The sequence below is a fragment of the Phaenicophaeus curvirostris genome, chromosome 28 (assembly GCF_032191515.1).
Source record: "Phaenicophaeus curvirostris isolate KB17595 chromosome 28, BPBGC_Pcur_1.0, whole genome shotgun sequence".
NCBI lineage: Eukaryota > Metazoa > Chordata > Aves > Cuculiformes > Cuculidae > Phaenicophaeus > Phaenicophaeus curvirostris.
Window position 1 is genome coordinate 1,889,800 of NC_091419.1, and position 25,916 is coordinate 1,915,715.

The 25,916-nt window shown below is 56.3% G+C and overlaps 1 protein-coding gene across 1 annotated transcript; it reads right to left on the reverse strand.

The window, feature by feature from the left end:
• ZBTB7A (zinc finger and BTB domain containing 7A) lies at positions 1-24,438 on the reverse strand. The gene is made up of 3 exons (XM_069877925.1): positions 24,331-24,438; positions 7,137-8,344; positions 1-1,122 (listed from the first exon to the last, which is right to left on the reverse strand). The coding sequence occupies exons 2-3, from the start codon at positions 8,327-8,329 to the stop codon at positions 669-671; spliced, it is 1,647 nt and encodes a 548-aa protein (XP_069734026.1). The 5' UTR covers positions 8,330-8,344; positions 24,331-24,438; the 3' UTR covers positions 1-668.
• Between the last annotated feature and the right edge of the window lie 1,478 nt (positions 24,439-25,916).

The following is a 25,916-nucleotide window of genomic DNA, read 5'->3' on the forward strand; positions in this document are numbered from 1 at the left end:
ATTTCTGCCACCGCTCCCCCCCCGCCCCGACTCAGGTCCCCTGTAGCAAATCCAGCTTTGCGATGGGGCTGCTGGGAAGAGCCCAGATGCCCCCCGGGACCCAAGAACCTGCCCCACCTCCCTGGAAGGAGCCTTCTCCACCCCGGGGGGACAACAACGCCTGCTGGAGCTCAAACGAAGCGGCGAGGAGGCCGGTCCTGCTCCCGAGGCACCATTTTCCGCCCGGACGAGAGCCCTTCTTCCACCCCCACTGCTTCTTTTTTTAATTTTTTTTTTATAATTTTTTTTTGTCTATTTTTTGCTCTTTTTTTTTTCCTTAAATAGATCTCTCTCTGAAATAATTTTTTTTTTTTTTTAACGTGTGTTTGGACACAAAATAAAGCTTTGGATTTACATGGAAGCTCCTTTCCATGCGACAGAGCCACTGTTCCGTCCTCACCCCTCGCTTCCTCGCGTCTGCCTTTCCCACACCAGGTCCTCGCCTACGGAGGGTTCCTCGGGGAGCCCTGCTTAACCACGGGAAGATTGGAAACGTAATATATAGATATTTTTTTTTTCCGCTTTTCTTTTTTAAAAAAAGGGAGAGAAACATCTTGAAAGAGAAAAAAAAAAATCGGAGGAAAAGTACTAACTAGATTTTGTGACACCGTGTTTGTTTTTTTTTTGGTTTAGGAGAGTCCTTGCGTGTTACCCTCAGCCGACCCTCCTGCTACATTCAATCCTGACGCTTCGTTATTTGAATTTTCCTCAAAGTGCTGCTGCTCGGGGCCGTTCCGCTGCAAGGTATCATCCGATTCCTGACTCTCCCCACCGGCTTGGAGACTTCCATCTTCGGCATTGCCGGTTGGGGTGGCGGGCAAGCCCTCGGCATCCCTCACCCGGGGTTTGCGGCCCCGGCGCGAGCGGATCCCGTTGCATCCATCCTTTTTAAGGTGCCTGTGCAAGTGGTCGGAGCGGACGAAAGTCTTGAAGCAGCTCTCGCACTGGTAGGGCCTCAGGCCGGTGTGGACGCGCATGTGGTTCTTCAAGTCGTAGTTGTGGGCGAAGGCGGCGCCGCATTGCTGGCAGAGGTACGGCTTCTCCCCCGTGTGCTTCCGCATGTGAACCTTGAGCTTGTCCTGCCTGCCGAGAGACCACAACGCGCGGGCAAGGTCAGAGCGGGGCAGCCAACGGCCTGGGACGAGCACGGGGACGAGAATTGGAAAGGGGCAATCGTGGCCTGGAACAAGGTCAACTATCAGCTGGAACAAGGTCAACCATCGCTCAGGATGGGGACAAGTATCGGTACAGGGTCAACCATCACCCGGAATGGGGCCAAGCAGCAGTACAGGGTCAACCATCACCTGCTACAAGGTCAACCATCGCCCAGAGAGGGGCCAAGCATCAGACAGGGTCAACCATGGCCTGGAACAGGGTCAATCATCAGCTGGAACAAGGTCAACCATCGCTCAGAATGGGGACAAGTACTGGTACAGGGTCAACCATCATGTCTAACAGGGTCAACCATCACCTGGAACAAGGTCAACCATCGCCCGGAGAGGGGCCAAGCATCGGACAGGGTCAACAATCACCTGGTACAGGGTCAACCATCACCCAGAATGGGGACAAGTATTGGTACAAGGTCAACCATGGCCTGGAACAAGGTCAACCATCACCCGGAATAGAACTAAGCATCAGTATGGGGTCAACCATCGCCTAGAATGGGAACAAGTATTGGAACAGGGTCAACCATCACGTGGAACAGGGTCAATCATCACCTGGAACAAGGTCAACGATCACCCGGAGAGGGGCCAAGCATCGGGACAGAGTCAACAATCACCTGGAACAGGGTCAACCATCACCCAGAATGGGGCCAAGCACGGGGACAGGGTCAATCATCACCTGGTACAAGCTCAACCATCGCCAGCAACAGGGTCAACCATCACCCGGTATAGAACCAAGCATCCAGACAGGGCCAACCATCACCCGGAACAAGGTCAACCATCCCCCAGAACGGGGCCAAGCATCAGGAGAGGGTCAACCATCCCATGGAACAGGGTCAATCATCACCCAAACCAGGGCCAAGCATCAGGACAGGGCCAACCTGGTACAGAGCCAAGCACTGGTAGAGTACCAAGCACCAGCTGGTACAGGACTGATCGCAGGTACAGGGTCAACCATCGCCTGGAATGAGGATGAATATCAGTACAGGGTCAACCACTGGCCTGAATGGGGCTGCGCATCGGTACATGGTTAACCTTCACCTGGTATGGGGCTGAACATTGGTACAGGGTCAACCATCACCTTACACAGGGCCAAGCACTGGTACAAGGTCAACCATCGCCAAGGATGGCGCTGAACATCAGTACAAGGTCAATCAAAAACCTGGTACAGGGCCGAGCACTGCCCAGTATGAGGTCAATCATCACCTGGTATGGGGCTGAGCATCAGTATGAGGTTGAGCACCACCCTGTATGGGGCAGAGCTTTGGGACAGGGTCAATCATTACCTGGGACAAAGCTGAGCACTGATACGGGGCCAAGCATCATCCAGTGTGGGGCTGAGCACTGGTAATGGGGCTGAGCAGCCCAGTATGGGATCAAACATTGCCCAGTACAGGGTCAACCATCATCCCATACAGATCCAAGCACCAACACGGGGTCGAGCATCAAGTGGTGTGGAGCTGAGCATCACCAAGTACGGGGCTGAGCATCAATACTGGGTCAATCACCACCCTATAGAGAGCTGAGCGTTGGTATGGGGCCAAACATCACCCAGTAAGGGGCTGGGTGGTGGCACTGGCCAGGCATTGCCCACTGTGGGGCTGAGCATCGATACGGGGGTGAGCATCACCCATATGGGGCTGAACACTGGTACGGGGCCAAACATTGATTGATATGGTCAATCATTGCCTGCTACAGGGCTGAGCATCAAGTATAGGACCAAATATCATCCAGTAAGGGGCTGAGCATTGATACAGGACCAAGCATCACCCGGTACTGTTATGAGAACTTATATGGGGCCAAGCTTCACCGTGTTTGGGGCTGAGAACTTACATGGGGCCAAGCTTCACCCAGTGTCGGGCTGAGAACTGATATGAATCATAGAATCATAGAATAACCAGGCTGGAAAAGACCCACTGGATCATCGAGTCCAACCATTCCTACCAAACACTAAACCGTGTCCCTCAGCACCTCACCCACCTGTCCCTTAAACCCCTCCAAGGAAGGTGCCTCAACCCCCTCCCTGGGCAGCCTCTGCCAGTGCCCAATGACCCTTTCCATGAAAATTTTTTTCCTAATGTTCAGCCTAAACCTCCCCTGGTGGAGCTTGAGGCCATTCCCTTCTCTCCACAACCCCGTATGGGGCTGAGAATGGATACAGGGCCAACTGTTACCCGGTATGGGGCTGAGCATTGATACAGGGCCAAGTATCACCCCATATGGGGCTGAGAACTGATATGGGGCCAAGCATCATCCCATATGGGGCTGAGCATTGGTACAGGGTCAATCACTGCCTGGTACGGGGCTGAATCTTGGATAGGGAACCAACCACCACCCGGTACAGATCAATCATCGCAGGGCTGAGCATCAATCAGTACGAGATTGAGCATGGACCCAACCCTGGATAAGGGGCCGAACATCGTCCCCCACGGGGCCGAGCGTGGATGCGGGGCCGGCGCAGGCGCAGCAGGCTGCAGGGAGGGGAGGGCAGTTGCAGCAGCTGGGCTGGGGGCCAACACAGCCACGTGAGCCCCAGTGTGTCCCTTCTTCCTGGAGGAAGAAGAAAAGCAGAAAGCGCGTGGCAGGGCAGCGAGGAGCCCCCAGCCCCGCCTGGGCGGAGGGCAAGGGACCCCTCACGTCTCGCTGAGCGGGTCTGGCCCCATCCCAACACCTCTGTCCTCTCTGCATGGAAAACCCAGACTCTCACACCACAGGGAAAAGGTGCCGGCATGAAGCCTCCAACCTCAAGAGCTGAAAACACCCAGGATGTGACCCTAACCCTGTCTCCTGTTTTAATGCAGATCCCAAACGAGCTGGGAGCACGAGCCTTGCTCAAAACACCCCAGCACGGAGCTGCACGTCAAACTGGCTTTAAAAAAAAATAAAAATCTTTTATAATTAATAAAATGGTATTAAGATTCATAAATGTAATAAAATCATGCTGCCCTTCTTTCCGATTCCAGCGCCATCGCATCAACTGCTCCTGCGAACACAGAGGAACCAGGAAACACAAGGGAGTAAAAATCAGCTTTAAATGATGGTTTCGGGCCCCACCCGGCGAGGGGGTGGCAGGAAAACACCCACCCTGAGCCAAACAGCCCCGGCTTGTCCTGCCCTCACCCCAAAAGCTCCTGCAGGAGCAGGGACTGCGGCTCCCCACGCCAAGGCTCTGTTTGTAACAGCACAGGGAAGAGATTTGGTTTTAGGCGATGCACCATCACCCGCTGGGAAGGAGAGCACGGGAAAGGAAAGCAAAAGAATAAAATCTGGGGGAAAAAAGGGTTGATTGAGCGCTGGGGCAGGTTGGTGCCCGTTTTCACACTGGGAGCCTCCCAAGGTGAAAGATTTGAGCACAGCCTGGGAGTGCGGGAAGCAGGAGAAAGCAGCTCGTGGACCCCAGTGAGGGAAAGACCCCAGAGCAGGAGAGCTGGGCTGGCAGCTCGGGTTTAGGGGCTGAGCTAAGGGGATGGGGCTGATCAGGGATCTGAACAGGCTGGACCGCTGGGCTGGGACCAACAAGATGAGGTTTAACAAGGCCAAATGCCGGGTCCTGCACTTGGGGCACAACAAACCTGTGCAGCTACAAACTAGGAGAAGTCTGGCTGGAAAGTTGCCTGGAGGAGAAGGACCTGGGGATGTTGGTTGATCATGAGCCAGCATTGGCCCAGGTGGCCAAGAAGGCCAATGGCATCTTGGCTTGGATCAGAAATGGCGTGACCAGCAGGTCCAGGGAGGTTCTTCTCCCTCTGGACTCGGCACTGGTGAGACCGCTCCTCGAATCCTGTGTTCAGTTCTGGGCCCCTCACCACAAGAAGGATGTTGAGGCTCTGGAGCGAGTCCAGAGAAGAGCAACGAAGCTGGTGAGGGGGCTGGAGAACAAGTCTTAGGAGGAGCATCTGAGAGAGCTGGGGGTGTTTAGCCTGGAGAAGAGGAGGCTGAGGGGAGACCTCATTGCTCTCTACAACTCCCTGAAAGGAGGTTGTGGAGAGGAGGGAGCTGGGCTCTTGTCCCAAGGGACAGGGGACAGGACGAGAGGAAATGACCTCAAGCTCCACCAGGGGAGGTTCAGGCTGAACATTGGGAAAAAATTTTTCATGGAAAGGGTCATTGGGCCCTGGCAGAGGCTGCCCAGGGAGGTGGTTGAGTCACCTTCCCTGGAGGGGTTTAAGGGATGGGTGGACGAGGCACTCAGGGACATGGTTTAGTGATTGATGGGAATGGTTGGACTCGATGATCCAGTGGGCCTCTTCCAACCTGGTGATTCTATGAAGCACCCCAGGCAACCTGCTGAGATTTAGCAAGACTCTCCACGAGCGGTGTAAACACCTGAGCCGAGCTCGACAGCCACTGTGGGGCAAGACAGGCTGTCGGGGATGTACAAGCCATGGGGCACAGCGAGGCTGAGCCCAGCTCCCTGTCCCCAGCCAGGCTTCTCTGTGCCCAAACGCCAGCTGTGGGAAGAAACTGGGGGCTGTATTTTGGCTGGAAAAGAGCTCTGGTGTATCACGAAAGGGTGTTGTTTATACGGGGTAGAAGACTGAGCTTCCATCTCATTCTCTAGAAGGCTGGTGCCTCCAAGTAGATCCCCATCCCAGTCCCACAGGAGGAGGGCGAGATCGGGAAGCGACAAGGCAGCACTGGGCCACTGCCATCCCCCTCCCCTGAAAAGGCCCCACATGCCCCTCAACTTTCCCTCCCGGTGGGGATCCCCCGACACGGTGCCAGCGGATGGGATGGGGCAGGATTGGGGTGCAGTCCCCAGGGGCCCCGGCACACGTGGGGCAGGGAGCAGGGAGGTGCCGCGTGGCCGCGCTGGGGGAGCGGCAGAGCGCTGGCATCCTGCCCCCCGCCATTATCTGCATTCCTCAGCTCGCCGGTGCGGGGCTGGGTGCGGCCGTGGGGCAGGACGTGGCCTCCTGCCCACCTCCCAGCTCTCCATCGGCTTCACGCCGGAGCCACCTGCCCCAGCCCTGCGGTGGGGAGCAGCCCCAGGGATCCCTCCCAGGAGGACTCCTTGAATTCCTGATCCAGTGGGATGTCCCTGCGCCTAGCAGGAGGGTGGAACTGGATGATCTTTAAGCTCCCTTCCAACCCAAACTATCGTATGAAGAGCAGGAGGCCAGGATATTCCGGTGGGAAGGGCAGGTGCTCCAGCTCCTCGGCCACAAAGCCCACGTGGTCGCTTGGGGGCGAGAGGGAATGAAGTGGGACCCCCACCCTGGCTTGGCCATCAAAGCCGCAGAGCCCAGGGAGAGGAGGCAGCACTGCAATGTGTGGACTCAAGTGAACCGGAGGAATCCAAACAATATCCCCTTTCTTCAGCGCTCCTGCAGCAGAGGGAAGGAGCGGAGGAACCCTGACTGGAAACAGCACCGAGGCGGACGCCCCCGGGGAGCCAAAGCGAAGCCCTGGGGTTGATGAGTTGTTCAGGGAGGGCCCATGGCTCACCCATCCCGGTTCAGTGGGAGAGAACATGAGCAGTGTGGGGTCCCAGCCTCTCCCCAGCCCAACCAACAGCACTCTGGTCACCCCACGGAGCCATTTCCAAACAAGTCTCCAGCTCATGCCTCAACCCCGAGCTCCTCGGCCACAATGGAAATACCGAGGGCTACAGCTCCATTTCATCAACCACATTATTCGGCCTCCGCGGAAGCCTGAGCCTGGTCAGGTTTCCAGCAGAGCTCAGCAATTCAGGACTCCAGGACGGTGTGGGACTGGATATCAAGGCAAACCCCTCGAGATACCTCAAGAGTCAGTCCCCCACACCCTCATCTCTCTGGAAAACTCCAGCTTTTGGATATCCAACCCACCTGACAAGATGGAAATTGGTCGAGCAGGCAAGATAAAATTGCACCAGACCAGCCCCCAAGGGGAGAGGCCAAGAGGCGGTTTTGTGTGACAGCCTCCTCTCCTCAGTGTCCGCCCACTCCTTACCTGGTGAATCGGACTTTGCAGATGTCGCACTCGTAGGGCTTCTCGCCGGTGTGGGTGCGGATGTGGCGCGGCAGCTTGCCAGCCCCCTGAATCACCTTCTCGCAAATGGGGCACTTTTGGAATGCTTTCGCCCTGATCTTCTTCTCCACTTTCTGGGACCAGGACGGATAGACGTCGCCCTCGTTTGAACTGCTGAAATACTTCAAGTAATAATCCATGACCCCATCGTCATCCTTCCGGTCATCCTCCCCGAGCTGCTGTCTCCCCACGGAATTCATCATCTGCTGCAGCAGGGCGCTAGCAGCCAAGCCGTCCACATCCCTCGCATCGTCTTCTGTCTCCGCTCCAGCAGGAACGAAGCTGGGCGAGTCGCCGGCTTCCTGCTGGTCCAGAGGAAGCCCCGGGGTCCCCTCCTCTTCTCCCGGCGTGGCCAGGCCACGGCTGCTGTAATGTCCGTTCTGAGAAGGTGAAAACAAGGAGCCAGGAGTTACCTCCTCCTCCTCCTCTTTGACCAGCCACATGGCTGAGTTGCTGTCAGGATCACAGTCATTCGCCTTTGGTCTTTCGTTTAGGGGGGCTTGCGAGAAGAAGTCTGTGCCATTGCAGTCCACCTCCTCCTCCTCCTCTTTGACTCGGAATTTCAGTTTCTGAAGGTCTCTCAACTCTGTGTTGGTCCACGGAAAGCTGCCTTGGTGGCCGTTGACGGGGTTGCTCTGGAAGAACTCCAGGTACTCTTTTGCTCTGAGATGGTTCCTTTGATCAATTTGATCTACTGTATCCATCTGGTCAGTTTTGACCAGAATCTTACTGTCCAGGAGATCCGTGCAAACATCTCTTACCGCTGGGATCTCCAGCAGTGTGGCGGCGTTAAGGATGTCGTTGACGTTCGAAGTGCTGACAGTAAGGGTCGCGGTGTAAGCGAACTCCAGCAGAGCCGACAAGGCATCCGCACTCACAAAGTCTATCTCATACACGTTTTGCTGGTCCACCACTAACCCTGAGGTGAAGAGCTTCTTGAAGTACTGGCTGCACGCCGCCAGGACGGAGCGGTGGGTGGGGAACTCCTGGCCTTCCACCAAGATGACCACGTCGCACAACAGCCCGTTGTTTCGCTGCTCATTCAAACTGCTGAGGATGTCGCTGCTGTGATCCGGGAACGGGATCCCTATAGGGCCGTCCACGCCACCCGCCATCTTCGATGCAAAAGGCTAGGAGAGAGGGAAAGCGCAATGAGTCACGGAGGCCGCGGCGGCTCAGAGGTGTCGCATCGCGTGGGCAAACTCCCAAGGCAGAGCAGGTACCCGTTGGCCGATGGCAGCAAGCATTGGCTACCAGCTCGCACGTCCTCTGCACCACAACAATATCAAGCCCACCATCCAAGGCATGGATGGACCCACACTTACCTTCACTCCAGGAAGGAGGAACACGGCGCAGGTGTTCTCAAAACAGAAGTCTAGAAGAACAGCTGAATTAGCACGGATCTGGGCCAGGGCTCGCAAGCCTTGGCAAGGCTTGAGGCTGACACGGCCAGACAGCACCTGGACCAAGCTGGCAGGTGTGCTGGGGCTGGGCTGGAGAGGTTTGAGCCTCCCCGGTGGACCCCAAATGTCACCATTTCTGGTCCGTCAGCCTCGCTCTGCCCAACCAAACTGGCCATACAATCACATCCATACTGAGAAAACAGGAAAGGAAAGCTGGGGAAGGGCTCCTCATCAGGGAGTGCGGCGACAGGACACGCGGGAATGGTTTTCAGCTGAACAAGGAGAGATTGAGATGAGATCTTAAGGAGAAATGTTTTGCTGTGAGGGTGGGCAGGCCCTGGCTCAGGTTGCCCAGAGCAGTGGTGGCTGCCCCATCCCTGGAGGGGTTCGGGGCCAGGTTGGATGGGGCTTGGAGCCCCTGATGCAGTGGGAGGTGTCCCTGCCCATGGCAGGGGTGGGACTGGATGGGCTTTGAGGTCCCTTCCAACCCAAACCATTCTACGATCCTATAAAAACCATTCCCATCGCTCATCCCTGGGTTCCCAGGGTCTGCAGACACGCTCAGAGAGGCGCAGGCAGGGAGCTGGCAGTGAGCGTCCTTTGGGAAGGACACAGCAGCGAGCTCGGCGTGCGAGGGCACCTCTGTGCAGGAGGAGGAAGGGAGCGTCAACCCCCCAGCCTGTTTCCACAGCAAATCGAGCTCAAAGACGGAAACCCAAGGCCCCTGCTGCACCCTCCCCTGGAACAGGAGCCTCTGCGGTGGCCAGGGAGGAAAGGAGAGGAGGAGACTGGTCTCCAAAAGCACCAGCAACAGTCCTGGCACCAGCCCCCCATCTCAGAAAGACTTTAAGAGGGCAGCGGCTCTTTCCAGCACCGAAGGTTGGTTTGGGAAGTCAGTCGGTCCCTCCTGATGCTCTAGCACAAGCGAAACAGATCCACTTGCCTTTAAACACATCTTGTATCCAAAGGCTGAAAAGCTAGAGTGAGCTGAGCAGCTCTGTTCCGAAGGGACACCCTTTGCCGGGAGCAGGGACCAAACACCAGCAAGAGCAAAACCTGCCCTGCTTCACCTGTCCTGAACTGATCCCAAGCCCAGCCTGACCCCCAAAATTGGGAATAACGCTTCCCTCCTCTCTCTCTCTCAAGCAGTAAAACCACATACTCTTTGTAGCAGAGATGCCATTGGTCTATAAAGCAATATATTTGCCCCCAACCCCAAGCACCAGGATCCTCAGGCGCCAACACAACCCGCGGTACATCCACACACAAATGCCGTGGTTGATAAAATATCTTGGTACCAACCTACGTATAAAAATCCCCCCTTTACAGATGGGGAAACTGAGGCACAGCGGGATGTGGGCTGCCCCATGGGACACAGGGGGTGGATGAGTCAGGAGCTCATCCAGAACTGAAGTGATTATGCAGGAAGCAACTCCCAGCACGGTGTTCTAGCAATCAGGTTGCAAAACACCCCTCGCTTCCCGACATGCCCACCTACCCCATTCGGGGTGGCGAGCAGGTCTCTCGGTGGTTCTTCACATCTTAAAGCTTCATTAACACAAGGTAAAAAACCGAATTTCTGCACCTTCTTGTTTTATCCAGAGAAAAAGGAGGAGGAGAAGGTGGCTCCGAGTCTGGGAAACACCGATCTGAGGCAAAACCCTCGATATTAAAACACAGCAATGCCCAAATCAGCCTCAAGCTCCTCACACCAACATGATGGGGAGAGAATCATAGAATCACCAGGTTGGAAAAGACTCACTGGATCACTGACTACAACCATTCTTATCACTAAATCATGCCCCTCAGCACAGAAGAACCACAGGAGCCGGGCTGTCTGCACAGGGCAGATGGTCCAAGTCCTGCCATGAAGACCAAGCAGCTCCAGAGGTGCCTCCTGAGCTCCTGCGATGGCAAGGTTTGAGCTCAAAGCTGTATTTCACCTGTAATTTAAAATCAGAAGTCCTGGCTGGGAAGGAAGAGTGGTTGAGTATAGCCTGGGGACCAGGAGAGCCAACATCGTTCCAAACTCGGGAACCATCTTCAGGTGTGACCTTGGGAAGGTCACCACATCTCTACGCCCACAGAAGGTCCAAGGGACCCCCACCCCAACCTCCTGAGCCGCTTGGCTACAGCAGGGGAGGCTTCCACACCATCTACCCCATTCCCACCAAGGCAGCCCCCAACGCTCCCCCAAATCCCCCAAATCCAAGCCCCCATGACGCGCTGCTTCCCAAAAAAGCGGCTCCCATACCTCTGCCCAGCCCCCAAAGCCTCCTGACCTTGAAAAAGGACATTAGAGCCTTTCCCCTCTAAATCAGATGCTTTACAAAGTCTTTTCCCCCCCCTTCCTCTAAAGAGAATTTGAGCTGCGTGAAGCATTTTGGAGCTTCAGGCAATGGTCTTCTGGGAAGCATCCCCCACACAACCGGGCTTTGTCGGTGCCGGGGACCAAGGGGGCCTGGGGGAGCGAGACAGGCTGGGCTGGCAAGGTCACCCCCCACCGGCCAGAGGGCTGGGACACTCGGCTGGACAGTGTGGGAACGGCTGCAGGGTCATGAGACTGCCGAGGGCTGGCAGGAAAAGTTGTACAACTTTGCAGCTCTTTCTCCTCGCACAACACGCCCTTTGTGTCCCTCATCTGCAGCGGCTGAGAACATCGAGGGGCCAAATGGGCTGTGCTGAGACCCCCAAGAACGGCTTCGGCGCCCGGACGCTCGGTGGCCAGAGATTCAGCCTTTAAAATTCCATTCCAGGAGGCTGAAGGGCTGGAGAACTAAAGCCGACGCGGGGCTGGGTGGCTCAGGGGAGCAGTAACCGGAGCTTTCCACCTTTATGGGTTCAAAACCACCCACCCCACTGCCTGCCTGCAGGAAAAGCAAGGACAGGATGCAAAGCAACCACAGAATAATGGGCCAAATCCACTTGGAAAGGTCCTGCCGGCCAGGTTACAAGTGACAAAAGCCGCTGGCACAACCACCAGCGAGTCCCCTCCTTGGCAAGAATCAAGTCTGAACGGGCCACCAGGAGGGAGTTTCAACTACTGACCTCGATTTCCCCGGCAGCTCCTTTCTCCCCCTGCGCCCCCAGACGCCAACAAGGAATTCTGCCCTTGTTGTCGCAGACGGCGCGGCTCTGCCGGGCTCCAAAGGTGCCACATTTCACCCCAAAGCTGCCGCGCTTGGGAAGTTCAGAAATTGCCCTCGCGTAGGATTTGTAGCAGCCGAGGAGGCACCGTCAACGCAAAATACAACCCATTTAGAAGAGAGAGCTCACAACAATACCAGAGCTCCGGAATTTATTTACAAACCTTAATTATAAGCCTGGCGTACAGGACGCGTGTCCCTAGCTAACGCTGCTCTCGTCGCTGCTGAGCATGCTCTGCGTTGTCCAAGTCCCACTGCAACTCAGCTTCAGCTCCCCCCCAGCTCCCAGGGCAGCTTGACACAAACCCAACCCCATTCCAGGTGGAAAAACCAGCATTTTTTGGCACAAGAAGAGCTGCTGAACACCTAGAAAGCAAGGGAAGCTGGCTGCCTCGCTGAGATGCTGCTCGCCGCAATCCCAGCACTTCCACACCAAAGCCGACTGGACTCGACACTAAAAGGTCCTTTTCCTACGCTCACGTTCTCAATTCGTTCCCTTCCAGCCCCACCAGCTGAGCTGCAAAAGAGCAGAAGAGAGCGTTAACCGAAACCCCTGCGCTGGCTCTTCCCTCACCTCAGGATGTCACCCAATCCCTTTCCTCCAGGAGCTCTGGAATTTGACATTTACATTCAAATGAGACGACCACATGAAGATGGGATCGCAACCAAAAGTGCTGACAAAAACGCAGCTTAATTACTACTTTTCACATAACCTCACTGGGGTTTTATTCCTTTTGCTTCCTTGCTTGGTTTTCAAGCTTCGCTGAGTGAACAGAGGAACCCGAGAAGCTTCAGGGGGCTCTGGAGCACGCAAATATTGAGTGGAAGAGCTAAATCCCATCCAAAGAGCACGTAACAGTGTGTTCCTCACCTGTAAGAGATCCCAAACGGCTTTACCAAGGCAGGGCTCCCCTAATCCCACAGACGCGCCGCCCACTCCAGCAGCACTGATGAGAAACTTCAACAGAAATGGAAAATTCTCAGTGCCTTTTCCACCAAGCACGAGGCAAAACGGCTTTAGGGCACAGCCACAACCCAAAATGCAAGTTTTTGTGGGAATAACTGCATTTTGGGCTAAGGCATGGGGGTTATTGGGCCTCTTGCAGCTCAAGGAACCCAAGGAGTGGGGACCACGAGTCGTCGTGGCCAGTTTCACAGAGACAATGACCCTATTGCTGCGTCAGGGCAGACTCCACACTGGAATTATTACAATAATAATGTTATATATTAAAAATAAAGTTAGTGGTTCACTACCCAAGGCTCAAACATTATCCCAGCCCTCACCACAAGTTTATCCTGGAGAAGAGGAGGCTGAGGGGAGACCTCATTGCTCTCTCCAACTCCCTGAGAGGAGGTTGTGGAGAGGAGGGTGCTGGGCTCTTCTCCCAAGTGACAGGGGACAGGACGAGAGGGAATGGCCTCAAGCTCTGCCAGGGGAGGTTCAGGCTGGACATCAGGAAAAAATTTTTCACAGAAAGGGTCATTGGTCCCTGGCAGAGGCTGCCCAGGGAGGTGGTTGAGTCACCTTCCCTGGAGGGGTATACGGGACAGGTGGACAAGGTGTTGAGGGACGTGGTTTAGTGATTGATGGGAATGGTTGGACTCAATGATCCAGCAGGTCTCTTCCAACCTGGTTATTCTATGATTCTATGAAAAATGGGCATTTTCCCCCTACAAACCGCTCACCCCAATTTCAGGTGGTACAACACAAGTCCTTGCCTCTTTGTTGTATATTTAGGGAGATTAACTCCGTTTTCCCCTTCTTCCAGCTGCAGGGACACATCTGCAAGCCTGGATCCCACAGCCCTCTGGCCACTCGGAGCGTGAGCCATCATCTCTGCTGACACCAAGCTCTGCAACATCCCAAAGACAAGCCCAAGCAGGTCTCCTCCTGCCCAGGATCCACCCTAAACTATGCCGAGGCCTCGGGAAACACACCTAGCACGCAGGAGCACAAAGCCAGCAAGGTGGGAAGCTGGGAGGCAGAAGGAAACAGAGGAGGGTGTTTTGCCTGCTCGGGAGAAGTCCCTGTTTCAAACCACTCTACGGTGCTATTAAAATTCAACTGCTCTCCAAAAGGAATGCGCTGTCGGCAGTTTAGTGCCAAACTATCCGAATTATGTGGACCTGCATGTTCTTAAGAGGAAGACCCCGCACATCAACAGAAGCGAACTGCATCGTAGGGGAAAATTAGGATAAAATAAAACCATGCCGGATTCTTAATAAATCTACTTTCTCAAAAATGCAATGGGAAGAAATCTTGTGTGTTTAGCAGGTAACCGAGCCAGCAAACACAAACAGCAAATCAAAGCTTTCTTAGAATCATAGAATTGTTTGGTTGGAAAAGACCTTTGACATCATCGAGTCCAGCAGTACCTGTCCACTACTAAACCAGATCCCCGAGCACCTCATCTACTTGTCTTTTAATACTTCCAGGGATGAGGACTCCATCACCTCCCTGGGCAGATGTTTCAGTGCCTGAAAACCCTTTCAGCGAAGAAATTGTTCCTCATGTCCAATGTACCTTCCCTGGTACAACCTGAGGCCATTTCCCCTCATCCCATCACTTGCCACTTGGGAGAAGAGCCCAGCACCCACCTCACCACAACCTCCTTTCAGGCAGTTGTAGACAGTGATAAGGTCTCTCCCCTTTCAGCTTTCTTTTCTCCAGGCTAAACAGCCGCAGGTCCCTCAGCCGACTCTCACAAGGCTTGTTCTCCAGTCTCTTCACCAGATTCGTTGCCTGTTGTATCTCCACCAGACATCACATCTGGAGTAAAACACTGGAGGACACGCACGGCATGACCGACATCACACAACTCTTGAAGTGAGGAGATCAGAGCAGAACGAGCAGCCTACAAATATCTGTGGTCTCTCTGTGGACAATACGGCTCTATTTTCTGGGACGGACATCCCCTCCAGCCCCTGCAAAGCCCTCTCTGAAGCCACTGAAAGTGGGAAGCATCTTAGAGAAGCCTCCCAGTACTGAAAGGGGCTCCAGGAAAGCTGGGGAGGGGCTCTGGACCAGGGAGAGGAGGGAGAGGATGAAGGGAAGGGTTTTCAGCTGAAAGAGAGAAGTCTGAGATGGGATCTCAGAAAGAAATCTCCTGTGAGGGTGGGGAGGCCCTGGCCCAGGTTGTCCAGAGCAGTGGTGGCTGCCCCAACCTTGGAGGGGTTCAAGGCCAGGTTGGATGGGGCTTGGAGCCCCTGATCCAGTGGGAGGTGTCCCTACCCATGGCTGGGGTGGAACTGGGTGGGCTTTGAGGTCCCTTCCAACCCAAACCATTCCACGATTCCATGACCTTATTCCCAAGCACTGCAGTTCTCAGCACGGGGGCTCTATTACTGCAGTTCCAAGTGCTGGATTCACAACACAAAGGCTCAGTTGAGGAGCAAGACCAACCACATCACAAGGATCCAGCTGGCACAGGGCTCCTGGTCACACAAGGAGGTCCCTCAGAGTGCAGCGGTTGATTTGCTCTGATCATTCCAACGATTCTGAGCATCCTGCTTCAATGTCTCAAACAACGAAGTGGATGAAGCACCGATGCTCTCACAGGATGGCCTGAGCTTTGAGTCCCAGCACCCACCCTTGGTTTCGGTCCAACTCGATGAACTTGCACCACTATCACGTAAGCAAAACAGCCAGGGCTTTCCTTGCTGCTGCCAGGTCCAACCTGCCAGGGAGGTTTGCCTCTCCCTGCTGTCTAGAAACATGTGCCTGGGCAGCTCCGGCACGGAGTAACCCTCGTTCTAGGACTGTGTCATAAAAAGCAGCTGCCCAGGGTAGAAGGAAATCTACCCCAAAACCTGCAGATACATCCATCAGGACAGATCCAGCCCATATCCCTCAACTTTGAGGAGCCAAAACCCTTTACGAGCTGTATCGACAGGGCAGGAACACCTAATTCAGCACAGAACAGCGGCCTCTGGGGCAGGACGCACAACGATTTAGCAGCATGAAAGTTCAGACAGGAAAGGAGAATCCCACATCCTGCAAGTGCTGCCAAGGGAACTCTGGTAGGAAGAGTAGACAGTAATTGCTCCCATTGAAGTTTGGATGGAATCGAACACCCCTCAGACCCTCAACGAGCATCACAGGAACTTTAACAACCACAAGGAAGAATGAACCTTGATTTTTCCTTCGTATTACAATAATTCAGAAGGATCTCCTGCCAGGGCAGAGCACCCCCGAGGTAGGAGCAGGGCTCTGCCGTGGTGCTCTCCTCTCCTTTCCTCTCCTGGCCAAAAGGGGCAGATCCACAGAGCCGGTGGAGCAAGGACAACCCTCCCCCAGACGCCAGCCAGCCATTTCCTCGCTCGGGAACGGCTGCATCCTGTGCTCATTCAGAGAAGCCTGCGTAGGGCTGATATATTTGGCAGAGCATCTGTATCAGGCTGGATAAACTGCGTGGAAGAATTTGGATGAAGAAGTCCCAAGTCCAGTTTCCATCAGTATTTCAGCTAGGGTATCAAACGGCTGCAAAGGGAGGCACCCCGATCCTCGCACTGAGGTGACACAAGGTCCCGGATAAGCAGGTTTTGGGGCAATTCAAACATGTCCCTGCTACCCCAGGCAGACCCTGGCAGCAGACTGAAGGTTTCCCCAAGAAACCACTTTAAATTTCACACCTCAACCCATTCATCATCTTTTCAGCATGCAAACCTGCCCCTTCTCACTGTGAGCAGCGGGAAGAAGTGAAGGAGAACTTCACCAAGACCCCTCAGTGGTTTAAGAGCGACCGCTTGTGCCAAGTCGGAACCAGAACCTGGAACCAGGTTCCTGAATCCGGACGGCAGCAGCAGGTGGCAGAAAAAGAAGCAGCAGGAGAGATGGAACGAGCAGGATGGAGCAGGGCGATAACAGGCACCTGGGTGCTGCTAAGGAGATGCTGGAGGTCTGGGATTCCTCATCATGTTGGAGGAAATCATTAGGGACACGGCTATGGAGCGCATCAGGAAGAACAACATTAGCTGCTCTTCATTTTCCAAAACTACTTGAATTTAAGGGTTTTTCACATGTTGGTCCAGAAGAGAAGGATGTGCCAGATGCGGCTTTTTCCTAGTTGTGTGGATAGCGAAAGGACAAGGGCTCACGGCCGCCGCTTCAACACCAAACCCGGGGTCTGACCCCTCAACAGCCCCATCCTCACTTCCCTCCTCACCTGCCCCATTCAGGCTCCACATTTTGATCCAATCTCCAACTTCTATATCAGAATTAAACCGAACCCGGCAAAGGGAAAGGCACAGCAGCAGCGCCCAGGGCTTGGTTGGACTCAATGATCTGGTGGGTCTTTTCCAATCTGGTGATTCTATGAATCTTCATTCCCAACACATCCCGAGAGCCTGGGCAGGCAGGAAGCACTCAGCATCTCCCAGCTCTATGGCTTTCACCTCAACCTAATGGCATCCCCCACCCTGAGAAAACACACAGCACAGCCCTAACCCTAACAACGCTGGTGGGTCGCATCCATAATTGAGAAACCAGACAAGGGATAATCAAAAGTCACATTCTGCAACATCGCAGATCCCTACCAACATCAGTAACTGGGAAGGGATCTCCTTCCAGGGCACGTCACAGCCTCACGCAGCACACCGGGAAGTTCAGCTTCCGCTGTAGCATCAACTACCAGCAAAAAAACAGAAGTCGCCTCAGACCCCAGCAGACGGCAGTGGTCGCTCCCGCCTGCCACGTCACCATGCCCCAGCCTCTGCTGGACCCGTTACGGCACATCCGAAAGTGGCAGATGCCTCCCCAACCCGCCACCCCTCCAAAACAGCCCCGTGCCGATCACCACGTGGTTCCTTCTGTCACCGACAGCAACGGCCAGGACGTACCAAAACTCTTCTTGTGTTGCAAGGTGAGCGTGAACTGGTTCCTCCGCCCAGACCTCCTTGCCAATTTTCCCCTTTGTCATCAGAGCCCGTATTTAATCCAGCAGGAATGCACCTCGGTTCAAGCCTGTGCAGTCACAGACCCAAGGCCAGTGCACATCCCTTGAGCTTCGGCATCTACAGGGGTTTACTTTTGTACTACAAGCCCACCAACACCATTGCTCTATCTCGAGGTTTCTCAACGTGATGGTCCCCGTTCCACTGACAGCCACTTACAGCCCCTGGATCATAGAATCATGGAACGGTTTGGGTTGGAAGGGACCTCAAAGCCCATCTAGTTCCAACCCCTCTGCCATGGGCAGGGACACCTCCCACTGCATCAGGGGCTCCAAGCCCCATCCAACCTGGCCTTGAACCCCTCCAGGGATGGGGCAGCCACCACTGCTCTGGGCAACCTGCACCAGGACCTCCTCACCCTCACAGCAAAACATTTCTTCCTAAGATCTCACCTCAATCTCCCCTTGTTCAGCTGAAAACCATTCCCCTTGTCCTCTCCCTGCCGTCCTTGATCAAGAGGCCCTCCTCAGATTTCCTGGAGCTGCTCTAAGGTCTCCCTGGAGCCTTCTCTTCTCCAGGCTGAACAACCCCGACTCTCCCAGCCTGGCCTCGTACGGGAGGTGCTCCAGCCCTCGAATCATATTCGTGACCCTGGATAAGAGGAATTTCTCAACACTGGGAAGAAATAAAGCACCATCCACCAAGGAGGCGGCACATGACCTCAAACCCTGCTCCAAACCCACCTTCACCCTAGCAAAGCTGCATGCGAGATGCTCCCAGGGTCCCTCCTCTCCTCAGTTGAGCTGCTGCAGCCTACGCACGCAGCCCTCCGCCTGCCGAAAACATCCCAGCACTGCTTGCAGGGCCGGGCAGCCCGGCCACCCCTTGTGTTCATGGAAGCTGCTTGTTTTCCAGCTGAAACAAACTCTTTGCAAGGCCAAGCCCAAGTGTGCCCACACGCCTGTTGCCGCAGCCCTCCGACAGGTTCTCTCCCACACAGCTCCGTACGGCAGCGGAGCGGCTCCCTGCAAAACCACAGCAGGGCTTTTGGGAGATCCTGCAGAACCAGGATCTCGGTATTCACCCCTCATTCTCTTCAGTCCTCGGGAAAGCCTCTGAACTGACACTGGAATGGGAAAAATAACCCCAAACCACACAACTCACCACCTTTCTATCCCAGCTGAAGGAGCAGCCGTTGCCTGGGAGCACAGCACACGTGGAAAAAGAAGGTTTCTTTTTCAACTCGAAGCCCCATAAGCCTGGAGCCATCAAGATCCACACAGAAATAAACGATCAATATTTCAAAAAGGCAAAATTTGGCCTCTTTAATGAAAGGAGAGAATCAAGACTGGTCACGAAGCCACCGCTGGCATCATCCCACTGCTCGGCCAAGCAGGAGGGCTGAGCCGAGGCTGCGGTGCCAGCGGCAGCTCCCACCGGGAGAGCTGGGCAGCACCTCCCAGCCGCTCAGGCTGGATGAACACGAGAGCTTCTACAGGCCCTATTTTCACTGCCTCCTCCTCTTTGGAGACCGCAGACCGGCAAGAGGCCAAATCCCACGCTCCCCACCCTGGCCAAAATCCCCCCAAGTCACCAGTGTGTTCCCAAAGAAAAGCCAACGAGGAATCCAACGCGTTCCCCCTACGCTGTCACAGCTTCTCTCCATCTCCTAAACCACAAGGAGCCAGAAGAACCGCTTTGATCCCAAATCCCTCCTTCCTGCAGCTCCCCCAGCACCCACTCGTTCCCAGCTCTCCAGCCCAGCTCCCCCTGAGCCATCCCACCCCGCAGCCATCTCACAGATTCCCCTCGGCTGCCTCTGCGCCCTCCCCTTCCGACAAGCCTGACACTTCCTGCCCCGCTCTCCCAGCCTTCAGCGTTCCATGTCCCATGTCCAGCATTAACCTAATTGCCTCAAACTGCACCTCACGGACCGGTCGTAGTTTCCACATCAGGAAAAAGAAGGGAAAAAAAAAAAAATGAGGAAAAAATATAGACTAAGATTGGAGTTTACTGACAAAGCAGAGCGTAGCGGGCACGGCCGTCCCTTATGTAATTCCTAGTTTGTGGATAAACAGACAGCTCGCCTCGCCGTTCTCGACTCCACGCGACGTGCAAAAGCGAATCCCGAGTGCAAACATGCCACACGCTTCAGCCCCGGCAACACTGTCGGGCCATGAAGGTCTTTTCCAAGCCTCCTCGGCGCAAGGACGGAGGGAGGGAACGCTGAACCGGTACCGCGTGTGCTCTGCCTGTCGGGGCAAGAGGCTCCGAGCAACGAGAGAGCAGCAACCTGTAGCTACAAGTCTTCCTCCGACGCTCACCCAGCTCTGCGTCGGGCAGGCACTCAAGCAAACAACAACAACGCAAAAAAAAAAAAGCCACCTAGGTACTGGTTTCCAGTTTGCCAGTGGGAAATAAGTAGGTGCATGAACCAGGAAGGAAACTGGGCGCACACCAGCAGGCAAGAGGGAGTTAAAACGCGGCACTGGGATGCTTGGGAGCATCCTCTGCTGTGAGAGAAGCAGGGCAGCAGCTCTTCCCGCAGCAGGAAGGGCAGCAGATGGGCGCTAGGGAATCGCAGGGATGGAAAGAGGGTGGAAAAGTGGGAGGAAAACGGTCCCGGAGGTGCCAATGCTTCCCAGGTAAAGCGATCAGCACCGTGCGCTTCTGCCCAGGCCCCTGCACCCCAGGAGGATGCGTGGATCCATACCCAGCTTTAAAGAGATCAGCAAGAAGCATTTGAGACACCAAGGCTGTTGTCAGGGAGATCCCGCTCCAGGACAATCCAGCTGTATGCATTTTTTAAAGGGGAGGTGAAGCAACAGTATCGGAAAGCCACTGATTGCCAGGGGATCTACGGCTCATCCCACCGACACGGCCTTGGCTCCCACCTGCAGCCACGGGCAGCTCGCACCAGTTTCCAGTTTCTCGCACCTCATTGCATCCAGAGAGGACGCCGATCCCTATGGTTCCCTTCCACCTGCAGCCTGAGATCTCACAGGAAGGTTTACAAGTTCCTCAGACAGCCCCGGTCGCAAGAAGGAAGGAGCCCCATCGCGATCCAAGGCACAGAACGACTCCTGCTCCGTTTGCACCTTGGAAGTCGCGTCCGGACTCCGTGACAGGAGCCAGCAACAACACCGGGGAGGCAGGGAAACTGAAACTATGCAGAGGGAAGATGATACTGCCAGGGAGCTGGGTGAGAAACAATTGTCCCTGGATACTCGCAGAGGATTCCGACGCTTATCTGACCTCGTTTAATCCTGCTCCGACATCCCACCGGAGCTCCTCCAGGGCTGGCGGGATGCTCCAGGCACAGGTATCGGGATGGACACATCCAAACGTGTGCCGGGTGGGATCAAAGGGTCGTGGGACTGGGTACAAACGCCTCTTCTCATCCAAGAAACCGACTGCCTTTCTCCCTTTCCTCGTCAAAAGGCTTTTAATTACAGATTGAAACCAGTCTCTTCGAATTTGAGGTTAAGACTGGTTGAGAACATAGTTAAGAGCAACTGTTTATTGCTCTGACTACGCAAGATAACAAGTAGGACTCTAATTGTTCACCACAGAAGTCTTCTCCTGCAATGAACGCAGCACCCCGAGACGGGGAAAAAACCCGCAAGTGTCAGTTTTAATCAAGATTAAACCAGTTTTCAAGCACTTAGGGGCTCTGTCTCAAATACAAGACCAGGAATTTTACAGCCCTCCCAGTTTTTAGGTTGGGCACCTGCAGGGAGCTCAATTCTGCAGTTAAACCCGGCACTCGGCAGCGCTTTATCCTCTGAACGGCCTGGAGTGAGACAGGTCAGCAAACAAACCATCGCAGCGCCTCGATACAAGCAGGAATTTCTTCCCCAATTTACATCCCGTGCCAACATCCAGATTCTCAAATGGGGCAAACAACTGTAGTTTTCAATCCTGCTTTAGAAGTCACGAAGTTAAATGAATTCCACCCGGACGCGACTGGCCCAGCACCTCCGCGAAGCAGAGTTCCTGATTAAACCCAGGATACGGCTAAAGATCATCACCGAGCCGCTACCACAGCGCAAAACAGTGCAGAGATGAGCGAAAAATAAATAATGAAGGCGTAAGAAGAGTTGCAGATCAGCAGAAAAAGACAAGCTGCTTTCGTTCACCACCAAGTTTATTAAGAGCTCTCGCCCTGCAAACCCCTCCCCTGAGTTACCAACGCAATTAAGGCTTGGTGGAAAAAATCCCACCATCTCATCTGTGTTTGGGTTGTGCCTCTTCACTCCCTCTTTCACCAGAACAAGCCTAAACAGGGGCCAGAATGAATATTAAACAAGAATGGCTCATCTTGAATAAACTGCTCAGTTTCTCCCAGTCTCTCTTTTTCTTTTCCCAAAGTTTGACATCTCCAGCAAACCCGCAGAGCTAAGCCAGCCCCATCTCTTCCCAATCAGCCTCCAGAAGCATCCCCAGACTGCGATTTCCTCCCGGGACCAGCAGAAAGATTTAGAAATAACACATTTCTTTAAAAAAAAAAAAAAAAAGCCCAACATCCAACACTTTTTAAGACGACGAGATGACCTTTTAGCTCTGCCGCGCACAACTCCAACCCTCATTAGGTTGTAAATACATCCAGGCCGAGTCCTTCTCTCTCTGTGTCTATAAAGCACTCGTGATGTAAGTCACGGTTTCGATAGCCGGGACCATTAAGAGCGCAGGGAACGGGGATAATCTTGAACTGGGACCAGCAGCAAACTCTCAGCGAGAGTCCTTGAGCTGAGGCTGTTGCTGCCGTGTGAGCGAGAGGGGCTGTGAGGACAGGGGTGAGGTGCGGGCAGGCACGTACGGGAACAGGCAATTTCAACATGAGAACACAAGGATTTGAAAGGTCTGGGAAGGAAAACCCTCAGACAGAACTCCTGGCACCCAGGACTGAGAGCTTTTCCTCCCCTATGGAAACAACTCAGGCAATGGAGCCTTCCCATGGGCAGCAAGAGCGCTGAGCCTCTGCCTTCAGAGTGCAGTCACCACCGTGATCTGCGTCTCCTCCCAGGGACACAGGGCTCCGGAGAAGCCAGCGTCACCTTCAGTTCCACCTCAGGAGCTCGGCGCAGCACCTGAAGGCTCTGTTCCCAACCCACCGCCCCAAAGCCCTGAACCCCTAAGGGGGTGACATGGAAGGCCAAAGGTGCTGGGAAGGAAAGGGAAAAGGCCAAGGTGCTGGGAGAGCGGAAAACCAAAGGTGCTAGGAAAGAGAGGAGAAAGGAAGGGAAAAGGCAAAGGTGCTGGGAAAAGAAAGGGAAAGAAGGAAAGGTGCTGGGAAAGGAAAAGAGAAGGGAAAGGAAAGAGGCAATGGCACCAAGGAAGGGAAGGGAAAGGGCAAAGGTGCCAGGGGAGGAAAGAAAAGGGAAGGCAAAAAGGCAAAGGTGCTGGGAAAGGAAAGGGAAAGAGGCAAAGGCGCCAGGGAAGGGAAGGGGAAGGAAAAGGCAAAGGTGCTGGGAAAGGAAAGGGAAGGGAAAGAGGCGAAGGCATCGGTGAAAGGGAAGAGAAGGGAAAAAGCAAAGGTGCCAGGGAAGGGAAGGGGAAGAGGCAAAGGTCTTGGGGAAAGGGAAAAGGCAAAGGTGCTGGGAAAAGGAAAAGGCAAAGGCAAAAGTGCTGGGAAAGGAAAGGGGAAGAGGCAGAGGCGTCGGGGAAAGGGAAAAGGCAAAGGTGCCAAGGAAGGGAAGAGGCAAAGGCACTAGGAAAAGGGAAGGGAAAAAGGCAAAGGCGCTAGAAAAGAGAAGGGAAGGGAAACGGCAGAGGGCCCGGGAAAGAGGCGAAGGCCCCGGGGAAGGGGAGACGCGAGGCGAAGCTCCGCGAGGGCCGAGCCCGGCGGCGTCACGGCTGCCAGCGCTGCCCCCTCGGCAGCCCCCGGCGGCCTTGGCCGCTGCCCCGGGGGGGCCCTATCGGCGCGGCCCCTCGCCCCTCTGCCGGGGGCAGATAAGGACGAGGAGGGAAGGAGGGGGGGGGGACGGGGACAAATAGAACCCACCCCCCCCCTCTACCCCCCCCCCCCTCCGCGACCTTGCGGAGCGCGCGGACCCCACCCAGCCCCCCCCCCCGCCGCGGGGCCCGCAGGGAGCGCTGGCCGCGCGCCACGACCCCACCCCTTCCCCCGGGCGCCGCCACTGCCGGGCGGAGGGGAGGGGGGGGCGGGGGGGGAGCGCAGGCCCCGCCGCGCCCGCCCTGAGCCGCCACCCCGCACCCCCCCCCCCCCCCCCCCACAACGCCGCGATTGGCTCCGCCCGCTCTCCCCGTCAGCCCCGCCCCATCTCCACCCCGCCCCTCCCTCCTGCTGAGCGCCCCGGGGGGAGTTGTGGGAGTTGTAGTCCGCGCGCCCCCTCGCACCTGCGGCGCGGCGCGGGGGCGAGGACTACAAGTCCCACAAGCCCCCGCGGCGCGCGCCCCCACTCTGTGGCCCCCCCCCTCCGCCCCCCCCCCGCAGCGCCCTTCCTCCACCACCCCCCCCCGCACTCCCCCCCTCCTCCCGCGACCCCCTCCCCCATGCACAACGCATGCAGGCGGGGGGGGGGCAAAGCGGGGGGGCTTCCCCCCGAGCTCCCCCTGCCCGCAGCCCCCCCGGGACCCCCATGTCCCCCCCTCTTTCCCTTCCCCCACACCCCCCATCCCCCTGCAAAACGGGGTCCGGGGAGCCCCTCGTACCGAGCGTCGCGGGGAGCGGAGGGGCCGAGCCGGGCCGGGCCGAGCCGTGCGGGCGGAGGAGGCTGTGGCCGCCCCGCGGGAGCTGCTCTCGCCGAGGCCCCGTATGCGGCTCCTTCCTGCTCCGGCCGGGGCCGCCCCGCTCTTAAAGGGGCCGCGCACCGCCCCCCCCCCCCCCCCCCCCCCGCCGCCCCCGCCCCGGGCGCAGCCTCAGCGAGGGGGGGGGGCGGCGCCAAAGGGGGCCCCGCGAGACCCCAAAGAGCCGCCGCCACCCCCCCCCCCCCCGGCAGGGCAGCCCCGAAGGGTCACCCCACGGGCTGCCCCCCCCCAGACCCAGCCGGGACCCAGCCGGGTGTCACCGTGGGGCGCCGCGCTGAGCCCCCCCGGGGCACCCCAGGGGCACTTTCTGGCCCCCCTCAGACTCGCAGCCCCCAAAAGCCCCCCTATGGCAACCCACGGACACTTTTTGCCCCCTCTCCTAGTCACAGCCCCCCCCAAGAGCCCCCCTGTGTCACCCCAGGGGCACTTTCTTACCCCCCGCGAGTCACACACCCCCCCAAGAGCCCCCTGTGTCACCCCAGGGGCATTTTCTGCGCCCCCCCACGTTGTCACTGACCCCCAAAGGCACCTCCATGAGCCCCAGGGGCACTTTCTTACCCCCCCTAGAGTCACAGAGCCCCCCACCCCCGTCACCCCAGGGGCACTTTCTTACCCTCCGCAAGTCACAGCCCCCCATTTCTCACCCTACGGGCACCTCTTCGCCACCCGCAGCACCCCTAAGTGTCACCCCAGGAGCACTTTCTTACCCCCTCTCCCCCCGTGTCACATCTCCCCTAGGGCACCTCCCTGACCCCCCCCGCTGTCCCCCAACAGACATTTTCTTACCCCCCCAGTGTCACAGCCCCCCAAGGGCACCTCCCAGAGCACCCCCCATGGCACTTCCTTGCCCTCCCCAGTGCCACATCCCCCCATTTGTCACCCCACAGGCGCCTCCCCACCGTCACCCCATAGGCAGCCCCCCCAGACCCATCTGTGTGTCACCCCATGGGCACTTTCTTACCCCCCAGACCCCCCCGTGTCACATCCCCCCAAGATCACCTCCTGGAGCCCCTCTGTGTCACCCCAGGGGTGCCTCCCAAGCCCCCCCCCGCCATGTCAGGACCCCCCTTATTTGTCACCCCAGGGCCACCTCCTCAGACCCCCCCCAACGTGTCACCCTCAGACCCAGCCATGTGTCACCCATGGGGCACTGCGCTGAGCCCCCCCATATCACCTTAGATACACTTTCTGACCCCCCCAGTGTCACATCCCCCCATTTGTCACCCCACAGGCACCTCCTCGCCACCCCCAGCACCCCTAAGGGTCACCCCAGGTGTGACCCCTAAGACCCCCTCCAAAGCCCCTCAAGACCACCCCCAAACGCCCCCCGGACCCTCTTAATCCCTTCCAAGCCCCCCCAGGATCCCCAAAATTCACCCACCCCCCCAGATCCCCCTCAACCCTCCCCCAGGACCCTCTCAATCCCTCTAAGACCCCCTCAACCCCCCCTCAAGACCCTCTCAATCCCCATAAGACCCCCCCAAATCCTC

Coding starts and splice junctions, on each gene's coding strand:
- ZBTB7A (XM_069877925.1), bottom strand. CDS start 8,329: ATGGCGGGTGGCGTGGACGGCCCTATAGGGATCCCGTTCCCGGATCAC. Junction 1,123..7,136: donor TGCAAAGTCCGATTCACCAG/GTAAGGAGTGGG, acceptor GTCTCTCGGCAG/GCAGGACAAGCTCAAGGTTC.